Source organism: Sorex fumeus, unplaced genomic scaffold (assembly GCF_029834395.1).
Source record: "Sorex fumeus unplaced genomic scaffold, SorFum_2.1 ptg000149l, whole genome shotgun sequence".
Lineage (NCBI taxonomy): Eukaryota > Metazoa > Chordata > Mammalia > Eulipotyphla > Soricidae > Sorex > Sorex fumeus.
The window spans coordinates 4,987,856-5,009,041 of record NW_026606206.1 but is presented as its reverse complement, the minus strand read 5'-3'; the positions used below and the strand labels follow the sequence as shown (position 1 = coordinate 5,009,041).

Here is a 21,186-nt window from a genome sequence, read left to right as displayed (position 1 = left end):
GGCGCGTCCGGGCGGCAGGTGACGCCCGGGCAGGTGATGCGCGGCCAGCCGCGGGGTGCGAGCGGGCCGGCCGGCGGCGGGAAGGCGCGCAGGGGGGCGGCGGGCGCGCGCGCGGAGCCCCGGGCCCGGGGCGGGGGGCGGGGAGGGCGGAGTGGGGGAGGGCGGGCGGCCAGCGGCGCGCGCGCGCGGCGGCGGCGGCGGCGGCGGCGGCTGCAGCAGCCGGGCGGGCTCACAGCGTGCCCAGCGCTCCCGGCCGCGCCGCGCGGGGCCCAGGCAGCAGGCAGCCGGGCCGGGGGTCGGGGAGGCCCGGTCCAGCCCCGGAGCAGCCCCGGGCCCGCTCGAGACCACGCGTGGGGGCCGCGATCGCCGCGGGAGGGAGCCGCGAAGACGGCGGCGCGGGCCGGCCCGGAGCGCGCGGCGGGAGCCCGGAGCGCGCGGGGCCACCCCTGAGCCCGGCGGCCCGGCCCGGCCGGCCGCTCTCGGTCCCCGGGGCCGCGGGGGGCATGAACGGCTACGGCTCCCCGTACCTGTACATGGGCGGCCCCGTGTCGCAGCCGCCGCGGGCGCCCCTGCAGCGCACGCCCAAGTGCGCGCGCTGCCGCAACCACGGCGTCCTGTCCTGGCTCAAGGGCCACAAGCGCTACTGCCGCTTCAAGGACTGCACCTGCGAGAAGTGCATCCTCATCATCGAGCGCCAGCGGGTCATGGCCGCGCAGGTGGCCCTGCGGCGGCAGCAGGCCAACGAGAGCCTGGAGAGCCTCCTGCCCGACTCGCTGCGCGCCCTGCCCGGGCCGCCGCCGCCGCCGCCCGGAGACGCCGCCGCCGCCGCCGCCGCCGCCCCGCAGCCGCCGCCGCGCCCGGCCGCCGAGCTGGCTGCAGCCGCCGCGCTGCGCTGGGCCGCCGAGACCCAGCCCGGAGCGCTGCCGGCGCCCAGCGCCAAGCCCGGTAGGTGCGCGCGAGCGCGGGGCGCCGCCGCCTGCGGGGCCTCCCCGTCCCCGGCCCCCCCAGGCGCGCGCGCGCGCGGGCCACTTTGGGGAAGGGGGCTTTGGGGAAGGGGGCTTTGAGAAGGGGGCTTTGGAGAAGGGGGCTTTGGAGAAGGGGGCTTTGAGAAGGGGGCTTTGGAGAAGGGGGCTTTGAGAAGGGGGCTTTGGGGATGGGGGCTTTGGAGAAGGGGGCTTTGGAGAAGGGGGCTTTGGAGAAGGGGGCTTTGAGAAGGGGGCTTTGGAGAAGGGGGCTTTGGAGAAGGGGGCTTTGAGAAGGGGGCTTTGGAGAAGGGGACTTTGGGGAAGGGGGCTTTGGAGAAGGGGGCTTTGAGAAGGGGGCTTTGAGAAGGGGGCTTTGGAGAAGGGGGCTTTGAGAAGGGGGCTTTGGAGAAGGGGGCTTTGAGAAGGGGGCTTTGGAGAAGGGGGCTTTGAGAAGGGGGCTTTGGGGAAGGGGGCTTTGAGAAGGGGGCTTTGGAGAAGGGGGCTTTGGAGAAGGGGGCTTTGGAGAAGGGGGCTTTGGAGAAGGGGGCTTTGAGAAGGGGGCTTTGGAGAAGGGGGCTTTGAGAAGGGGGCTTTGGAGAAGGGGGCTTTGAGAAGGGGGCTTTGGAGAAGGGGGCTTTGGAGAAGGGGGCTTTGGAGAAGGGGGCTTTGAGAAGGGGGCTTTGGAGAAGGGGGCTTCCCCGCCCCTTCCGTGCCCGGCTCTCCTCTCCAAGCCCAGACATCCATCCATCCCACCCCTGGCTACCCCAGCCGCTCCCCCCCCCCCGGGAGAGCCCTTAATGCCAAGAGCATTAACCAAGGGGTCCGTCAAGAGCTCAGGCAGGACCCTAGGGAGTGCCCGACTTCCTGGCCGCGGGCATCCGAACACCTTGATTTTGGAGGTTGGCGCAGGTAAGAGCGAGGCACAGCTGCCGGAGTCCAGCCGGCCGCAGGTGCGCGCTGGCAGAACTGGCGTGGTGGACCCGAAGTCCTTCTGGTTCAAGCACTGTGGCCGGCAGCCTTAGAGACCCCCGTTTAGAAATGGGAGGATAGAGATCCAGAAGGAGGCCCCGCGTGACAAACGGGGTCCCAGAATCTGCCCGTCCACCTGGACCTGTCTTTTTTTTTGAGTAGATCAAGACCCCCCTTGATCATGAGACCGGTCCTTGCTGTCTCTGTGGCTTAAGCGGGCAGAAAACATGCCCTGTAGTGAGGAGGGCTGTCAGCCCTCTCCAGGCAAATCTGCCAGCCACAGACTTCCATCCCCCAGAACCCTTTCCCAGTCTTCTCCCCTCAGTTAGGAGCGGGGTGAGTTTCCTAGAGTCCCCGAGGTGGGTAGATTTCCTCCGGCCCCTGGTCCGTTGGCATGCCTGCATCCCTGTCTCTCCCCAGGCCTCCTGGGCCTACAGACCCAAACTGAGCCCTCTAGAGCTGCCCTGCCCTGCCCAGACACTTGTTTGAATTGTAACAGGCTTTAGGGATTCCGTGGCTGGATGTTTAAGTGTTTCCCTTTCCCTGTGGCAAATGGACAAAGGAAGAAAATCCATCTTTTCAGGGAGGGCATGGAAGGTGTGTTGGGATTACCCGGGAAGAAGGGGGCAGTCTCAGAACCTTCTTAGGCGGGTGAGAGCTTTGCTCTGCTTTCTGCCGGGCCCACAAAACCAGACCCTGGTTTCCTGCGGGAGACTTTTGAGAGCCCAGGATTCTCTCTCACACAGTTGTGCAGAGGGGGATGTCGCAGGCCTGTGGTTCTGAGTGAACGGAATGGCCACCTGGAGTTCAACTGTCCCCTTGTTCAGTGCCGGCCAGAAGTTCAGGGCAGCTGATGTGAAGGGTAGGCCCCGGTGTTTTCATGACAGGAGAGTTGACTTACTATTATTTAAGCCTTAGTGATAGGAGAAGCACATTTTTCTCAGCAATGCCCACCCCCCTCTCCCCCCCACCCCCTTGTATCTGTTGTCAGTCTGATCTGTTCATTTTTGTGCGTGTACTCTCTAAGAATGGAGGTGGGAGGAAGACAAGGACGGTGTTAGTTTGGGTTTGTTTTCCTCCTTTAGGCTGGGTCTAGTAACACCAAGAATCTTGTCTCTAGAAGAGTCTTGTCCATTCTAGAAGTTGGGTCACTCCGGTAACTTTCCTGAGCCTTTCCAGTTCCCCTCTGTCCTCTTCCCCAGCACGGGGGCAGGAGTCTGAATTTGGGTCTGCAGCAAGTGGCATGTTTAGGTGGTGGTCATTCGCAGCAGCACCCGTCTTCCAGACCATGGAATTCTGGGGACCTTGTTAAGGAGGTGAAAATCTTTCACATCCTGGGATTTTCTGATCCTCCTTTGAGAGAAGGACCCTCCGTGGTGGTTTCTGGAGTCACAAAGCCAAAACCGACCCTGGGTGTTTCAGAGGGTGGGAAGGAAGGACGAGGGTCTGCTCGGCCGCGGAAGGGTACCTGACTTGGAGGACTAAAAGGAGACTGAGTTTAACTGGACACAGCAGGCAGAGGGCTCTTGCTCCTTCCCACACAGCACCCAAAATCGCCTCCCGCCCACACCCTCCTTGCCCAGCCGCACAACTGTGAAGGAGCCCAGATTTACGCTTGGAGTGGTCAGGGAGGTGGCCTGAGCACAGCCCCAAGGCCATGGTGGCCCAGTCCCCAGCTTCTCAGATGGAACGCTTTCCTTGCACAATCATTTATATAACTTTTGTATTGGTTTGCCCCCATGATTATTATTTTTTTTAAGTCATCTTTCATCCACCAGTGATGGAGCAAGAAGAGAATAGGTACGTGCGATCCATTAGGAAGGCAGAGATAAGATGGTTTAGTGCAATGTTTTATATATGTAGTTTAAGTCAGAGGAAAATGGCCCAGGACAACTCCCCGCTGCTGTAACCATTCTGTTTTGTTTCCTTCCTCGCTCTGCTTTTGATTGTTGTTCTTAGAATGGAACGATGTTTTTAGCGTACAGGACACGACACATATTTCCAAGCATGTCAGGTAGTTTTGAAACAGTAGTTCATTACATGTAACGAAGAAAGTGAAACCCTATTCCATACATACAGTAAGTTCACAGACCATAAGGAATCTCAAAATACTAGCAAATTAGATGTTTCTTTGTGATTCATTGTTTTTTTTTTTTTAGAAAAGTAGTTGGTCATTTTGGGGGAGGGGTTCCCTGCTCAAAGGGCCTCTTTAATATGTACTTCTGGAGACCTCTGCTTTTTAGCCTTCGGTAAATGCAGGTTCTGAGTCTCCAGAAATCCTTGAGAAATTCTTAGAGAAGAAACTGTAGACACCAATAGCAAGAAAAAAAAAATAAACTGAACTCCAGATCTCAATATAGTTTTGTAGACAAGAAATGTAGCAATTTTGTTCCCAAATTGTTTGATATGCTTTTAAGGAATAGGAATTGTTTAAGAATGTAGCATGTTGACCGTTACTATAACTCTGCCATTTATTTTATGGTGAAATTTTATATCCTAATGCTTATTTATTAATTCCTTTGGATGGAATTCCCCGCCCCTTTTGGGGGGTGTAAATTCCCCCTTCTCCTAAATTTCCTTCCACCGGTCTAAAATTACTAGCTTATGATTGAGTCCGGAATTCTAATTTAAGCTTCTTTACTTATAGACATGTTTATTTACATGTTTCAAATACTAGTGAACTCTGTTTGGTTGGTTTTGGGGCCACACCTGACTGTACTCAGGGGTTTCTCCTGGCTCTGCACTCAGGAATTACTCCTGGTGGTGCTCCCGGGACCCTCTGGGGTGCTGGGGCTTGAACCCCGGTTGGCTATGTGCAAGACAAGTGCCCTATCTGCTGTACTATGGCTCCAGCCCTTCAAGAGAATTCTGAAATACACTCTTTCTCCTTATCACACCCCCTGCTCGCCCGCGAGTGTGAACTTTCAGCTCTGAGTGTTTCTGAGTCAGCAGCTTCGGCCAGTCAAGCCAGCCTTTCAGGACTTGGCTCCCCAGGTGCTGAGGAAAGTTAAGGGTCAAGACCAAGGTGAGAGAGAAGCTCAAGTTACATTCGGTCTGGAGGTCTCCTTCCTCCGTCCCTCCACTGCAGAAAATGCTGTGTGTTTCTACAGAGATTAAAGGATCAGAGGCTGCAGATCCTTCCTAAGTATGTGCCTGCCATCAAAAAATCTACACACATATTCTTTAAAATGTTCTTAAGGGAGAGGGGTGAGGCAGGCAGCTCTGTGAGAGCCCTATGCCTTGCACGTGTGAAGTCCTGGGTTTGCTCCTTGAGGGATAAAATGTTCTTCAAGCAAAAGGATTCTATTTCATTAGGGCCATTCGGGCCCAGAGAGCAGACCCCAGCAGGAATGTTGAGTCTCTTTCCCTGTTTACTTCCGAGGACTGAACTAGAGACCCAGAGGGAGTGAAAATCAGGAGATTTTACCGTCTTTTACCCGTTAGCATCCTTCCTTCGGGTAGCTCTGGGCTTTTCAGCTCCACCTTGATTAAAACCCGTCTGACCCGCATCCTCGTTCATTTTCTTTTTTATTTTCACTGTAGTTATGACTAGTTTGAAAGAGTCAGAAGCACCTGCAAGTATAGGGGGGTGTTATCAAAACACCCGCCGGGGGGATCAGCCCCTAGGAAATCCCCCCCAACCCTACCCCACCCCACCCCCAGCGGAATAAGCTAGCTGCCAACTAAACCAGTGGCAAAGGCTTCAAGTCACTCAAGAAGAGGATCAACCCACGAATTTACCTATGAATTTTGGGATGAAGGGGGTCATGGCCAGTGCTCCATGGCTTACTCCAGGCTGGTGCCTGGAGCTGGTGCCGGGGATGGGAACCAGATACCTTCCTGGGGCCCCAACCTTTGACTTGAATTTTCAGCTGGGGCTGTGGTTTGCAGGCTGAGACCCTGCCGCAGTGCTTTCAACACTGAAACCGAGCAAACGAAAAGACGGGGAAACTCCGCCTGAGGAAGGACCTCAGCCCAGGGCCAGCTTGGCGGCCACCGAGACACCGGGTAGTCCCAGCTCTCGGCCCTGCGGGCGGCTGTCAACCGGAGCACCAAGAATTGCACACACCGCTAGCTCTAGCTCGCTCGGGCTGCAGCGTGCACCGCAGTGGAAGGCAGGGTGCAGGGGCAGCGGCGGGCTCGGGATGGGAACGTTGTGGTGCCGGCCCGGGCTTTCTTCACAACCGGGATCTGGAAGGCGGCAGCGGGCAGGGCCTTGCAGTGAGGAGGGGCGGAGGGGTGGGCGCGGCCTCCAGCAGACCCCGGGGAGGAGAGCACGACTGTTTGGCAGGTTTCCCTTACCCCACTCGGCTTCCTATGGAGCTTAGGTGCAGTGTGGGATTTAAAGAACAAATAAGAGACGAATATGCAATGAGATCAGGATGGTAGACACTTTCCCCAGGCCATTACTGCTGCTGCAAAAAATATATATATATATATATATTTTTTTTCTTGATTATTGATCCCAGGGAACTTAACAGGGAATTTTGCTGTTTCCTCTGGTTACCCCAAGTTGAGTTTGTCCCCACTCACTCCAGGCACCCAGTGATGTACCTTATGAGGTTGGGAGTCTCTCTTGGGTTGCTTCCAGCTTCTAGTTTCTTCCAGAAGCTGGAGCTTTCCGAGAGAGGCCTTGGGGGTCTGGTTTGGTCTTGTGAATCTAGAAAAGGGTGCTGGGAGAAAAGGAGGCGTTTCTCCAACAGGGGCCAGAGTTCCAGAGAGAACCCCCTCCCCCCTCTCGCCTTCCCCTGCCAACACATGCCTCCCATTATAAATCTGAGGAATCGTCGTGCTCTGGGCTTTCACTACCAACTTTTTCTCTCTCTCTCTCCGCTTCCCCCCCCCCCCCCCCAACTGATGGATGAACTCCCGGCTTTAAAAGATTACAGTAATCACAGGAGGACAGTGTAAATCGAATCTGATAGCAATAACTTTCGGGGAAGGTCAGGCTCAAGTGAAATGTTACCAAGCAACAGGCATTTTGTTTGCAAAATACAATCAAAGAGCATTGATGAGGAATTCTCCGCCGCGGCCAGTCAGCACTTTCTGCTAACAGCCTTACAGACGGAAAGGAGTAAATCTTCATAAATCAACCTCCCCCGAGGACTTGGAGCCCCTTTCTGGAAATGTCGCACTTTTGTCTGACAGGGAGGACAGACTGAGCCCAGGGAGAAAAAAAAAAAAAGGGAAAAAGAAGAATTGGTTTCCCAGCCCTGCCAGGGGCCTCCAAGCTGCCACTCCGCCCTCTGCCTGCGTTCCTTCTCGCCTTCCACCTCTTGTTCACTTGTTACCCTCAACCCTTAGCCTAGCGGGTCACTGGACACCCGGGCCTTGCATAGTTGCATGTGGCACGGAGGGCTGGGTGGGTGTGGGACAGGGGTGGGCCTGGGTCCTCCAGGAAGCAGGACCTGAGTGGCAGAGTTCACAGGCCCATCAGCTTGGGCTCATGTCCTGGGCTCTGCCTCTCTGGCAATGGCCCTAGGGAGTGCCTCAGTCTGAGTAGTACAGAACGCATTTCTCCAAAGAAATGAGTTTCATGGCAAGTGAGGGCCTGGGGGGAAGGGACTCACAGGACAGGACACTTCTTTGGTGCTGGTTTTTATTTATTTATTTATTTATTTATTTATCATTCTACAACTACTCAAGAGGCACAAACTACTGTCATGATGTAATGATGTTAATGTTTTTTCTTTATTTTTTTTTAAAAAAAACAGAATCTCTTAACCATTTTTAATTCCAATAATTTTCATTCCAATGATTTTACGCCAATAAATTTCAAGTAGCTCGGTTCAGAATTCCCCCCCACCCCAAATATCACTTCGTTAGGGTCAGTCTGAATGTCTGCGGCTCCCTGGGTTTTTCCACCAGGTGAATGTTCATAACAACTTCCCTCCCATGAATATACCCTGAGTATAGCCTAACCTGTCCTGCTGCTTGAATTTCTTGCCGAGTTTCGATGTAAAATATGACCGACTGCAAAGAAAATTTGAACATTTGCAAAAGATTTCATCAGCAAACTGAAACTGAAAGCCTGCGGGTTGTCAAGAGGCAGGACCTGAATCCTCGCTAATCTTACTTTGCACACAGCCTGGGACTTTCTGTTTGCTTTTGGGACAGTGGTATTTTCTGAGCCAAGAAAGAAGTCAAAGCTAAATTTATGAAAGCATGTGCAGTTCACAGTTACAAGACATATGCCTTCAGTTCATCACTTTCTGCTTTTTTTGGAGTGAGGGTGGGGGGTGAGGTGGAACACCCTTCGGTGCTGGGGGGGGGGTTACTCTTGGCTCTGCACTCAGGAATCACTCCTGGCAGGCTGAGGGACCTTATATGGGATTCCGGGAATCAAAACAAAAACCAGGTCAATCGAGGGCAAGGCAATTGCCGAACCTGCTGTATTATCTTTCCAGCCCCGAATCTACCCCTTACTATACCAATGTCCCCTCTTCCACCAAAATATTGTTCCCAATCTATGAGATTCCCTCATACGTTACTAAGGCAATATTTTTAATAATCATTTGAAAGCAAAGCATGAGCTCCTCTCCCATTCCCACCCCCACCAGGAAGAGAAAGAGTTGAGGGCTGTATTCATTTCTAGTTGTATTCGAGGTTTTCAGTCCTTCAGTGTCTAATAACTCTGCACTTCTCAAGTGAAATAAAGTCACAGAAAATATGAAAAAGTCTCTGTCCTGTTAGAACGAGAATGGCTTCGCTTCTGGAAGCTCTGTTCTGCCCTTAGCTCTTTCGCCATTGCTGTCAGATGTGGGCGCTTTGAAAACCACCCACAGGGCACAGTTTGAGTTTCCACAGCAAAGGGCAAGACATCTGTATTTAAAAATGCATGACATGGTTTCAAAAGGAGGAGAGCTTTTTGACGTTTTGTGCTAGGCAGCATTTCTTTCTAAACCAGTGTTTTTGTGCTTTCATCTGTTTTGATGACTGTAGCAGGGTAGAATGGATGAACCCACCTCATCTAAGTCAGAAGCATTTTCCACGTTTATGCCCTCAGCCAACTGCATCACAAATGTAGTAGAAGATTTTAAAACCTCCGAGATGACTGCCTAGATCTGAAGAAGTTGTTTGTCATGAAAATTCCTCTGAGGAAAGTTAGATCCCGTGATTGGTAATTTTAAGTTGGTAGTGACTGTTCTGTTCACTTTTTCCTCCTCAGTCTTTTAGTATGTGTACATTTTCACACATCTAGTATTTATTTAAAAATTGAAAGCACTGTTTCCCAGAGGGAAAAAATCTTAAATATTTCATCTTATAAAAGTTAAGAGTTTATTTCAAGGATGAGTATATCATGAAAAATATAAATGCGAATAAACAGTACAATTTTTTAAATATCTCAATGTTTAAGATTAGAAGCAGTAGTGTGTGTAATAATAGGTGAGAAAGATTTCTTTTGTTGTTTTGTTTTGTGGCCATATGACGATACTCAGGGATTACTCCTGGCTCTTCACTCAGGAATTAGTCCCAAATATTGCTCCGGGGGACCATATAGGACACCAGATACCGATATGGGTCCTAAGCGTGCATGGCGAATGTCCTACAGGCTGTAATACCACTCTGACCCTGAAATAGATTTCTTTCTCCTTTAACCTGGTACTTTCGACATTTCTGCGCTCAGATACCAGGAGTAAAAATTCTGTCTGTCGAAATGTATTCCTACTGTTTAAGTTCTAGGAACAAGGGCGTCTGTTTGGAGAAGAGGGCAAAATTATGGGGGACTGGTTCCTTTTTCATTTTGTCAGCAGTCTCACATTTCTGTATCTAGAAAGCCCTTTGTATTTTAAATCAACAGGGACAATTTATGAAGTTCATTGGAGGAAAAAAAAATCAAGAGATGTCAAGAAACACCTGCTATTCAATTACACTTTATCACTAGGCTGAAAACTTAGCCTCTATAATTACTTGTGAACGTCTGTATGTATAATAGAATAATTTACAGTACCTCTGGTTTAGTCACAACAACACTTGACAACATGGTGCCACAAAGCTGCAGGTTACTCACTGCTTTCTGTGTCAGACTGGATGGGTCAGAGTCAAAGCGCAGGGCCAGAGAGAGAGAGAGAGAGAGAGAGAGAGAGAGAGAGAGAGAGAGAGAGAAAGTACAGTGGGTACAGCGTTTGCCTTGCATGTGGTCGACCTGGGTCTGATCCCCAGCATCCCATGTGGTTTCCGAGCACCACCAGGAATGATCCCTGAGTGCAGAGCCAGGAACAAGCCTGCACATCACCAGGTGTGACCCCAAGCAGACAAAACCCAAAATCGAAGTCGAAGTACAAAGTGAGAAGCCAGTTTTCCTTTAGGCAGTCTGGACACTCCCATGGAGTCCGATTGGGATTCTGCTCAGTCAGCCTTCCTCAGCAGACCGTCTTCATGGTGCTTGGCTGCCCGAAGGCTTAGGTGTGTTGAATCATTTCAGGACCTGTCTTTCCTTTGCACACAATCTAAAGAGTACTCTGCCCGGGTGGTGGGAACATCGTGGATTTGTAGATTCGATTCCTGTGACATCCTGTTAGCTCTTCTTATGACTTGGCCAGAGGCCTTGGAGAGGCTGGTCCTTCCAGCAACCTGTGGAGAGTGTGAATGAATCAGCCCCAGCCAGCACCGGTCCTTGAGAAGTGGCCAGAAGCAGGAGCTGCCCTGTCCTGGCCCAGTGATGGGGCAAAGGCAGTGCAAGAAAATAAGAAAGAGGATTTTGCCATCCAGAGGTTCATGGTTGGTGAGCGAATGGGACCCATCTAGTAATTCCATTGTGTCCTGCTCTGAGAATAGGAAAAGAGGTACAAAGGATTTCATCCAGTTGGATGGACAGATTATCCATTGCTATCTTGAGTAAAATACAGTTTTGTTTTGTTTTTTAAAAATAAGAGATGAGACAGCAGATTTTGGTTAGCCTGTTCTTTGAATTATTTTCTCCTGGAGGTTGATGTGTTCTATTTTGGAAGTGTGGATTTGGTTGATGGATACAAAAACATTTCCTTGGGTGTTTTTAGTGTTTGACAAAACATCCAGGTGGATTTTAAAATAGGAAGCTGGGCCGTAGGGCCTTGGAGATTGTATGAGGGTTAAGGCACTTGTCTTGCATGTGGCTGACCTGGGTTCAGTCCCCAACACTTTCAAATCCTGCCAGGAGTGAACCCTGAGCACAGAGCCAGGAGTAAGCCCTGACTGAACCACTGCTGTGTGTTGCCCACCTACCTTTTTCCCACCCAAAGAAAAATAGAGAGCTATTTTTACATTAGGCTGGAGCAATAGCACAGCGGTAGGGCGTTTGCCTTGCACGCAGCCAAAATGGCCCACCCGAGTTCGATTCCTCCGCCCCTCTCGGAGAGCCTGGCAAGCTACCGAGAGTATCTCGCTTGCACGGCAGAGCTTGGCAAGCTACCTGCGACGTATTCAATATGCCAAACACAGTAACAATAAGTCTCACGATGGAGACGTTACTGGGCCCGCTCGAGCAAATCGATGAACAACGGGAGGACTGTGACTGTGATTGTGAATTTTTACATTTACACATTTTATTTATTTTTTTTAAAGTTAGGTTTTGACCTTTTTTAGTTGAATTTTTATATAACCCTTCTTTTTCTAGAAAGGCCAGTTTCTTTTGCTTAAAAAAAAAAAAAGAAAAAGCAATGACAGGCCTTAATAGCTGACTACATGCTTTGCATGCAGGAGTCTAGGCTCCCATTCTCCGGTCCCCCAACACCACCCGGAGTGACCCCCAAAGCACTAAGCTGGGAATAGCCCCAAATATGGCAGAATGTGGACCCCACTAAAAGCACTCTTCTTTATATGAATGTGATACTGTGTCATATGTTTATTCTCCCCCTTGTTTAAAATGCGGTCAGATATGCTTATCAAATTTACTACTTTGTAGCTGATTTGTTTTTGTTTGGGGGGGAGGCGCCCACAGCTGATGATATTCAGGACTTACTCCCAACTCTGTACTCAGGGGTCACTTCTGGTAGGGTTTGAGAGATCATACGTGGTACTGAGTCTGATCAAATCCAGGTCAGCAGCGTTCAAGGCAAGCAGCTTCCTCACTGTGCTCTCTGGCCCACAGAATTTAATATTTTAGTCCTGTCATAGCGGTTCTGGTCAGTGGCCATAAGTTCATTGAAGTGTGCTGTCTTCACTCCCATTTCCAGAACTTTTTGTCCCTCTGAACTGAAACTGTTCCATTTGACAATTATTTCCCCCTTCCCTCCCTTTCCTAGCGACTTTGTCGTTTTGAATTTGCCAGTTCTAGGTATGGGATATAAGCAGACCCTGAGCGATAGCACAGCGGTAGGGCGTTCACCTTGCGTGCAGCCGGCCCAGCCGAGCCGGGTTCGATTCCTCCACCCCTCTCAGAGAGCCCGGCAAGCTACCGAGAGTATCTCGCCCGCACGGCAGAGCCTGGCAAGCTCCCCATGACGTATTTGATATGCCAAACACAGTAACAACAAAGTCTCACAATGGAGATGTTACTGGGCCCGCTCGAGCAAATCGATGAATAATGGGAGGACCGTGACCGTGACTTGTTTCATTTAGCATGTTTTTAAGGTGCGCTTTCTCATGGCGTAAGTTAGCACTTGGTTTCTTAGTGAGGCTGAATCATACCCCATTTTATGCAGACGGCATGCTTGTTTACCCACTCATCCACTGATAGGTTGCCACCTTTTGGCCATCGTGGCTATTATGACCATGAGTGTACCAAACGTTTCATGTTTGATGTTGGGCAAATTCTGCCTGGCTCCGTTGGCATGTCTCCCTGTCCAGAGGCCTTGTCTCCCAAGCTAAAGAACATCTTTCCAAGTCAGGGGCAGTCCTATACTTCCTGATGATGCCCACCCACCAGACTCTTTCTAGTCATGGGGATACCGGTACTGAATACTGACAATAATAGGCAGTGAAAGCAAAAATTAAAGAAATAGGGAAACTGCCTAGAAGTGCCTGGTGTTAGAAACATTGTTTTATGTTCATATTTAGCCAGGCAGAATATTTTGCTTATTTGCCCAAGCTTTGGTGAGCCAGGGGCCAGAGGACAGTGGCCAGTTCCAGTCGGTGTTGAGCAAAGACCTATTGTTGTTGTTTTTCACCAGTTGTTTCATGTTAGAGGAAGAGCAGGAAGCTTGCATGGGTGACGAGTTGGGAGAATCAAGGTAGTTCTGGCTTACTGGAATGTCAATGTTCAAATGTATTTTTTTTTTGTTTTTTTGTTTTTTTTTTCTTTTTGGGTTATACCCAGTGATGCTCAGGGCTTACTCCTGGCTCACGCACTCAGGAATCACTCCTGGCGGTGCTCGGGGGACCATATGGGATGCTGGGAATTGAACCTGTGTTGGCCATGTTGGCTGCGTGCAAGGCAAACGCCCTACCCGCTGTGCTATCGCTCCAGCCCCTCAAATGTATTTTTAATGCTGTTTTTGATCAAGGGAAGTGAAATCAGGGAAGGAAAGCTATATCCCCATCCCTCGAAAGTTCCAGGGGAGAATAGGTCAGATTTCTCATACTAAAATAGGTCTTTTGTGTATTCCCGAGTTGTCATAGAAAGCCAAGATGGCTTAAGAATGTGTGAGCTACAAATGATTCCCCACACGGAAACCTTAGATTTTGTATCAGAAAAAGCAGCAGTTTCCCTAAGATACCAATTGGGGATAAGGATGGATTAGTATAGTTATGACTGAAAGATGTACTTATGGAGCTTAAGAATATTTTTCAAAGTATTTCTTTATGTTTGCCACATATTTTATTGCCCTGCAAAGAAACAAAGTTTTGTCTTTCAACTGTCGTTCAGCTCTATCCCATATTAGAAGAAAAAAAAAAGAAGGTCACAAATGGGCCTTTGTGTAAAGCTTTTAAGGAAAAACAACCAGAGATAGAAGGAGGTGGGTTTTAGCAGCTGCTTTGATGAAATTTCACCAGGAACTATCTACACATAATCAGGTGAACCCACAGAGAGGGCGCCAATGAATCTATTCAGGGAGAAAAACGCAGGTGACCTGATCATTTACAGTCCGACAACTGGGTCATTAATAGTTCTCATCTCATGTCAGCGACATTGGCTTTGTGTCGACACAGCCGGGATATGTTTTACAAGGCATAAAAGCTCGCTTGCCTATACTTGGTTCATGAAGACCGTGTTCCCTGATTCTCAAGCTCTGTTAGAATCTCTCACTGCAAGCCAAACTGCGTTATCCACTCTCTCTTGCCTGACACATTAGGCCCTTTGGAGTCATGTTTGAGGGCAAAGTGTTCACTGTGCCGTTGGCATACTTCACAGAAGATCTCTGCTTCATTTGAAGGCTTTTCTTTTTTTCTTTTTCTTTTTCTTTTTGGGTCACACCCGGCGATGCACAGGGGTTATTTCTGACTCATCTACTCAGGAATTACTCCTGGCATTGCTCAGGGGGACCAGATGGGATGCTTGGAATCGAACCCGGTTGGCCGGTTAGCCGCTTGCAAGGCAAACACCCTACCCGCTGTGCTATTGCTCCAGCCCCTGGAGACTGGTTTTTATAGAATTCAGGAAGTTACCTGAAGTCTTTCCTGTGAACTTTAGGACAGTGTGGGAGAGCCCCCAGACTCTGGAGTTCTGGGTCAGTGAAGGGTCAGTGGTCAGTGAAGGCCCCTGTTCCTTGATGCATCTTCCTAATCTTCCAGCCCTTTCTTCCACCTTTTCAGCTGGCTTTGTTTGCCAAAGGATAGGCAGTCCCTCGGTGGAATTTTTCCTGTCTTTAAGCAGTGCTAGGAATTGAACGCAGGGCCTCACATGCAGTTACTCCACACCTCTCTCTCTCTCTCTCTCTCTCTCTCTCACACACACACACACACACACACACACTTAGTGGTTTTCTAAGAAAGACAGCAATGTACGGAGGCTTCCCTTCTTTATCTTTAGGAATGATGTCAGCTAGTTAGTTCATCTGCACAGTGATCAAGGAGAGCATAGGATGACTAGTTCACAGGACACATTTAACACAGAGAAATGTGTTTCGAACATTAAAACTCCCGGTAGGGTTAGGATCATGCATCAGCAACTGTGTCCCTTGATCATACCCAGGCACTGCATTTGCAGGAGGAGTCACAAGACAAGCCCACCCTTGTCCCTCCGCTGTATCTCCTGACCCCCACTGGGCCCCACCCCTAGGAGAGAACTGTGGCTGTCAGCAGTGCTTGTAGACCTGGAGCCCCGGTGTGTTCAAGGCGAACTTCTCTGGGTGTATCGTTCTAGGAAGTCACTCCATGTCTGGCTTTTTATTTTCAGATAGGGGTGTGGTGTGTGTGAGTGTGTGAGTGTGTGTGTATGTGTGTGCAGTTATGTGTATGAGAAGGAAAAAGTGTGTGTGTGTCAGTGTGAGCAAGTATTTGTGTGAGTCTATGCATATGCTGTGTGGGTGAATATAGTGAGTACACACACGTGTGTGGTGTGTATGCTTGCCAGCCGGCTGTGTGAGAGGGAATGTGTGAGTTTGTATGTGTGTGAGCGCGTGTGTGTGGTGTGTATGTGCTGTGTGTGTGAGGGAGTGTGTGTATGTGTGAACAAGCGTGTGCATATGAGTGTGTGGGAGTAAGTGTATGAGCAACGGGTATGTTGTGTGAGTTAAGCATATGAGAGGGAGTGTTGTGTGTGTGGTGTATGTGTGTGCATATGTATAAATGCACAGGTATGGAGTCAAGTATGTGAGAGCGACTGTGTTTGCATATGTGTGTGTGAGCATGGGTATGTTGTGTGAGTTAAGTATTTGAGGGGGAGTGTTGTGTGTGTGTGTGTGTGTGTGTGCATATGTATGAATGCACAGGTGTGTGCGTGTGTGTTGCCTGGGAGTCAAGTATGTGAGAGAGACTGTGTTTGCATATGTGTGTGAGCATGGGCATGTTGTGTGAGTTAAGCATATGAGAGGGAGTGTTGTGTGTGTGTGTGTGTGTGCCTATGCACGAATGCACAGGCGTGGAGCCAGCCAAGTACAGGAGAGCGACTGTGTTTGCCTATGTGCGTGAATGCACCTGTGTGTGTGTGTGTGTCGCCCCTTCACAGAGCCTGCCATCCTTTGGGTTTCCTTGGCGGCTGGGCAGTGCGCCGGTGATGCAGTCCCGGTCGATCGATCAATCAATCAATCAATCAATCAGCGCTTCCCGCCCCTGCAGGGCTCCCGGGGTGGTGGTGGTGGTGGTGGTGGTTGGTGGGAGTGTGTGTGTGGGGGGGGGGGGGGGCGCGCGCGTCTGGTCCTTTTCCCGCGTGCAGGGGCCAGCAGGATTGACCCCCGCCCCGCTGTCCTCTGCGTTTCAGACCTGCCTGAGGAGGAGCCGCGGCTGGCGGCCGGCGACCCCGCGGAGACCTTGGGCGACGAGGACCCGGAGCAGCAGCATCAGCACCAGCATCCGGAGCAGCAGCATCAGCACCAGCATCCGCGCGGCTCCCCGGATGCCGCCGCCGCCGCCGCGGGGACCAAGAGCAAGGGCTGCCTGGGGCCCGAGAGCCCCGAGGTGGTCGTGGCGGTGGACGAGGGCGGCTACGCGGCGGGGGTGGGGGTGGCCGTGGCCGTGCACCACAAGCTCGGGGGCAGCGCCGCCGCCGCCGCCGAGGGGGGTCGCCGCGCCGACAGCCCCGGCGCGCACCCCGGGGAGCAGAGCCAGCTGCTGATCGAGGGCCCGTCGGGCACCGTGGCGCTGCCCCTGGGCCTCAAGGCCAACCGGCCGCCCCTGGAGGTGCTCAAGAAGATCTTCCCGGCGCAGAAGCCCACCGTGCTGGAGCTCATCCTCCGGGGCTGCGGCGGGGACCTGGTGGGCGCCGTCGAGGTGCTGCTGTCCAGCCGCTCCTCGCTGCCCGCCGCGGACCGCGCGGCCGCCGCGCCCGAGCCCGAGGCCCTGCTGCTGCCCGCCAACGGGCACCTCCTGGAACACGCGCTCGGCCCCTACCCGCTGCCCGCGTCCAAGTGGTCGGTGGGCTCGGCCTTCCGCGTGCCCGACTCCCTGCGGCTCGGCGGCGGCGGCGGCGGCGGCGACCCCGGCCACCACCACGCGGTCCCCGGCGGGCCCCTGGCCGTGCCCCTGCAGGCCCCGTTCCCGCAGCCGCCCCGCTACCCGCTGGTGCTGCGCAGCTCGCTGGCCTCCAGGAGCCCGGCCAGCCCCTTCCTGCCCAGCGACGTCACCCTCTGGAACACCATGACCCTGCAGCAGCAGTACCAGCTGCGCTCCCAGTACCAGCTGGGCCCCTTCCCCAGCAGCAGCTCGGCGGGCGCCGGCGCCGGCGGGGTCTTCAGGGGCGCGCCCGTGCTGCCCGCGCGCGCGCCCGACGACCCCCGCCTGGCCCTCCCCGAGGACGGCTGCCCCTTGGTGTCCAAGCAGCAGGCCCTGTACAGCGGCGAGGAGGACTACGACGAGCGCTCCGACTCCTCGGACTCGAGGGTCCTCAACTCCTCCTCCTCCTAGAGTGGGCGCCGGTGGGTGGGTGGGTGGCTGGGTGGGGCCGGGGGACTGTGTGGTTTGGTGGCCAGAGCCAGGGGACTGCGTGGTTTGGTGGCCGGGGCCAGGGGACCGCGTGGTTTCCTGGCCCCCAGCCTGCCCACCTGCCCCCCACCCCGGGAGGTTCCATCTCCTGTGGGTCACCCCCACCCCACCCCACCTCACCCCATCCCACCCCTTTCCTTCTGTTGAACAAAGGGACTTGCTTGATCCGGTACAAACATAACTTATTTTAATTTCTTGCACTTCACAGGAAAAATGCCAAATAGCTCTGTGGCTTTAGTGCTGATTATTCTTAGGATATTTGGGTTGGTTTTTTTGGTTTTTTGTTATTACTATTATTTTTTTTGTCAAAGAGTGTCTGTCTCATGCTAAGATGAGTTTGGGTCCACAGAAGATTTATTTGGGAGATGTCAAGCTGAAGGCCAGCCTTGGTCCTAAAATCAACCTGGAATGTTCTAGGGGAAAAAAAAAAAAAGAATACTAGTATACTTGAATGCAGTTTTGCCCCAGAGGATTTCTCAGGAGATGCAAACCCAAAAGGACCAGGTTGATGGCAATTGGACTATAAATGGGGGGGTGTTATATTCTCACGCTAACGATCCTTCTTGCATTGTAAAGAGAGACGGTCCTAGAGCGAACTGCTCACGTGCTTATTTCAGCGTGGACGATTTTTTTCCGAGAGAAACTCCATTAAGAATTATTCTTTTCACATGGCTGACTGGAAACATGTGTAATGTCAATGTAAAACCAATCACAGCGGTGAACTGCATGAAACGTGTTGTGAAACGAACACAAGATTAAGCTTTGTCAGGTTAATGTAGCATGCTAAGGACTCTAGAAAAAATAAACTAAGGAGATGATCTTGGTTAATGTCGTTTGTGCTGGTGGAAGGAAGATCTCTGACGTGAAGCCGCTTACATGATCAGGACACAGTGTCAGTGAATGAGAAATAGGAAGGGCCAAGTTGTTTTTTTTGGGGGGGGAGGGGTAAGGGATGTGTGTACTGAGAAAAAGGAAGAATTTCTTTTTCATTTTCCTCCCAGAGGGAGAAGGGTGGAGTGAATTCGGCCCCCTCATCCATTCGTTTGTTTCTTCAGTATGTATTTAAGTGAGTGTCTGCTATGTCCTAGTCATTGTATTCCATTGTGCAAGTCACCTACCAGGGAGTCCAAGATAAGCAGAGATCACAATAGAGACTTGCAGTCAAACACAAAGTCAAAAGAAACAGTAGGAGTGTGGGAAGGCAGGAAGCACTAAGCCCTCCTGACGCAGAGGAATCGACTCCTGTGTGTGAGGGTCACAGCTTTGCCTTCAGAAAACACAAAGTCCTTTTGGCGGCCACGCTGATCTGGTTTGATGGAGGAACTCCACAAAACATTGAAAACCAGGACCCCCCTTCTTTTTTTTTTTTTGCTTTTTGGGTCACACCTGGCGATGCACAGGAGTTACTCCTGGCTCTGCACTCAGGAGTTACTTCCTGGCGGTGCTCAGGGGACCATATGGGATGCTGGGAATCGAACCCGGGTCGGCCGCGTGCAAGGCAAACGCCCTACCCACTGTGCTATCTCTCCAGCCCCCCCCTTCATTTTAAAAGCATTCTGGGTGCTGAATATGTCCAACTTCCTGGTTCATACATGTATGTGTATATGTATGCATATATATATACATAAATGTATGTTTATATGTATTTGTGTACATATATGTATATGTACATATGTGGGTATATATAAATATATATGCGTGTGTGTATAATATAATTTGGGGCCACACCGAGCTGTGCTCAGGGCTTCCTCCTGGCTCTGTGCTCACTGATCACGCCTGGTGCAGCTCAGGGAATATATGGGATGCTGGGGATCAAACCAGGATTGGTAGCATGCATGGCAAACACTACTTCCTGTGCAATGTTGCTCAGATATCTTTCATTAATTAAAAAATATTGAGTTGTGGTTCGTTACTGGCGCCCGCTCGAACAAATCGACGGTTAACGGGAAGTCAAGTGATCAAGTGAATTATGGTGAGACACAAGTTGTGCATGATTGAGTTCCAGTCACATTGTTCAGCACCCATTGCCTCACCAGTGTACATATCCCACCAGTTTTCCTCAGCCCCCACCCATAGCCTGCCTCTGTGGAGGACACTTTTATTCTAATATTCTCTCTCTCTCTCTCTCTCTCTCTCTCTCTCTCTCTCTCTCTTTCTCTCTTCCCTCTTTTCCTTTTAGGCACCGTGGTTTGCAATACCGTTACTGAAAGGGTATCATGCCTATCATTTTACCTACTTTCAGCACCCGGTTCTTGCCCAAGAGTGACCACTTCCAGCTAGGCTCAGATATTTTTAAAAGTGAAATTCCCAACAGCAATATTCAGTGGTGCCCGTGAGTCAACCTCTTTCTTTTCTTCAGAGTTTCTCCAGAAGAAAGATAAGTGCTAAGATGAGAGGGAAAAAAATGGGGAATGTGACTGGGAAAGTGAGTGAATTAAAAAAAAAAGCCAGTAAATAAAAATCGGTCTGGACAGGGATGCAGGAATCTCTGTAGAAGTCGTCTCATTGGAGTTGTTTAGTCCAGGAGGCGACAGGAGCCGATTCTCTTGGCCAGAGATGACAGCTGCCCACCCTCCTTGTATGGTCCCTGGAGAAAAAGAGATATTTGCAATAATAAGAAGCTTCCTGTTTTGTGTTGGGCACGCACCTGGTGATACTTCGGGGCTAAAGGCTCTGGGGTTCCCAGTGATGTTGGGGATTGAACCCAGGCCTCATTGCTGCATGCAAAACACGCACTTAACCAGTCGCACCATCTCTCTGATCAGAAACTTCTCTGCTTGGGCCCTGTGGTGCTGGGGGTCACTTGGGCCACCCCCCAGTAGTGCGCTGGAACCCTTAGCATTATACCAGTGATGTTGGGGGGACCATGTGACATGGGGGCAGGGTGAGAAGAGGCAGACAGGAGGTCCGGACACTGATACTCTGGAGGTAGGTTATCTCTATACACCTGAACCACAGACCCAGCAAATCTGAAAGCGGAAGATCCCAACGACACAACAACATAACCAGGGAGGCAGGCTGGTGGGAACCTGGGACACAGGTGCGGGGAGGTGGGGGAGAGGGGAGTTGACATTGGTGGTGGCATACTGATTGTACACCTGCAGCTCAGTTATGAATAACTTTGTAACTCTCCTTGCCTCCATTAAAACAAAATGTGTGTGTGGTGGGGTGGGTGGGGGGAAGAGTTGGGATGGACCAGGGAGTACTTTCGGTGGTACTGTGTGCTTTGCCTGTAGAACCTATGGTTGATCCCCCCCCCACCTCATGATACGCTGAGCACTGCTGGGCGTGCTACTTAAGCAGTGATCTGGAAGAAGCTCCAGGTATAATAATAAATAAGAGTAACGAAAGACTTGGGGACACCCTCCCTCATCACTGCATCGTTCTTAACTTGATGCTGAGTAACAGAGTGAGGGATGGCTTCTTGCCACCATAGCCTGCTGGTGGCCCCAGATCCCCAGGTCGTCAGGGCCTCAGTGGTCCCTCATCCTTGGACTCTTGCTTTGAACCTCTGGCAAGATGGGTGAGCCACAGTGGGGGCCCGGGGCCTTCTCAGAGGCCTACTTGGGAGCCCCCCAAAAGGGGCAGGGGGAGTCTATGATGATTTCCAACTTTTCCCTCTATTGCCATTGGCTCTTCTATGATGACGTCAGTTCAACATATGAGTAGCCATGGTCCATGCCTTAGGTCTTGTCCAAATGACTCTGGAACCAATGACTAAGTTGAGTGCACACTTGGGTGCAGAAAGACTCAT

The 21,186-nt window shown here is 51.5% G+C and overlaps 1 protein-coding gene across 1 annotated transcript; it reads left to right on the top strand.

The window, feature by feature from the left end:
- The first annotated feature begins 503 nt into the window (after positions 1-503).
- DMRT3 (doublesex and mab-3 related transcription factor 3) lies at positions 504-17,354 on the top strand. Its single transcript, XM_056106918.1, has 2 exons — positions 504-945; positions 16,213-17,354. Exons 1-2 carry the CDS (start codon positions 504-506, stop codon positions 17,352-17,354), a joined length of 1,584 nt encoding a protein of 527 aa, XP_055962893.1.
- Positions 17,355-21,186: the final 3,832 nt, after the last annotated feature.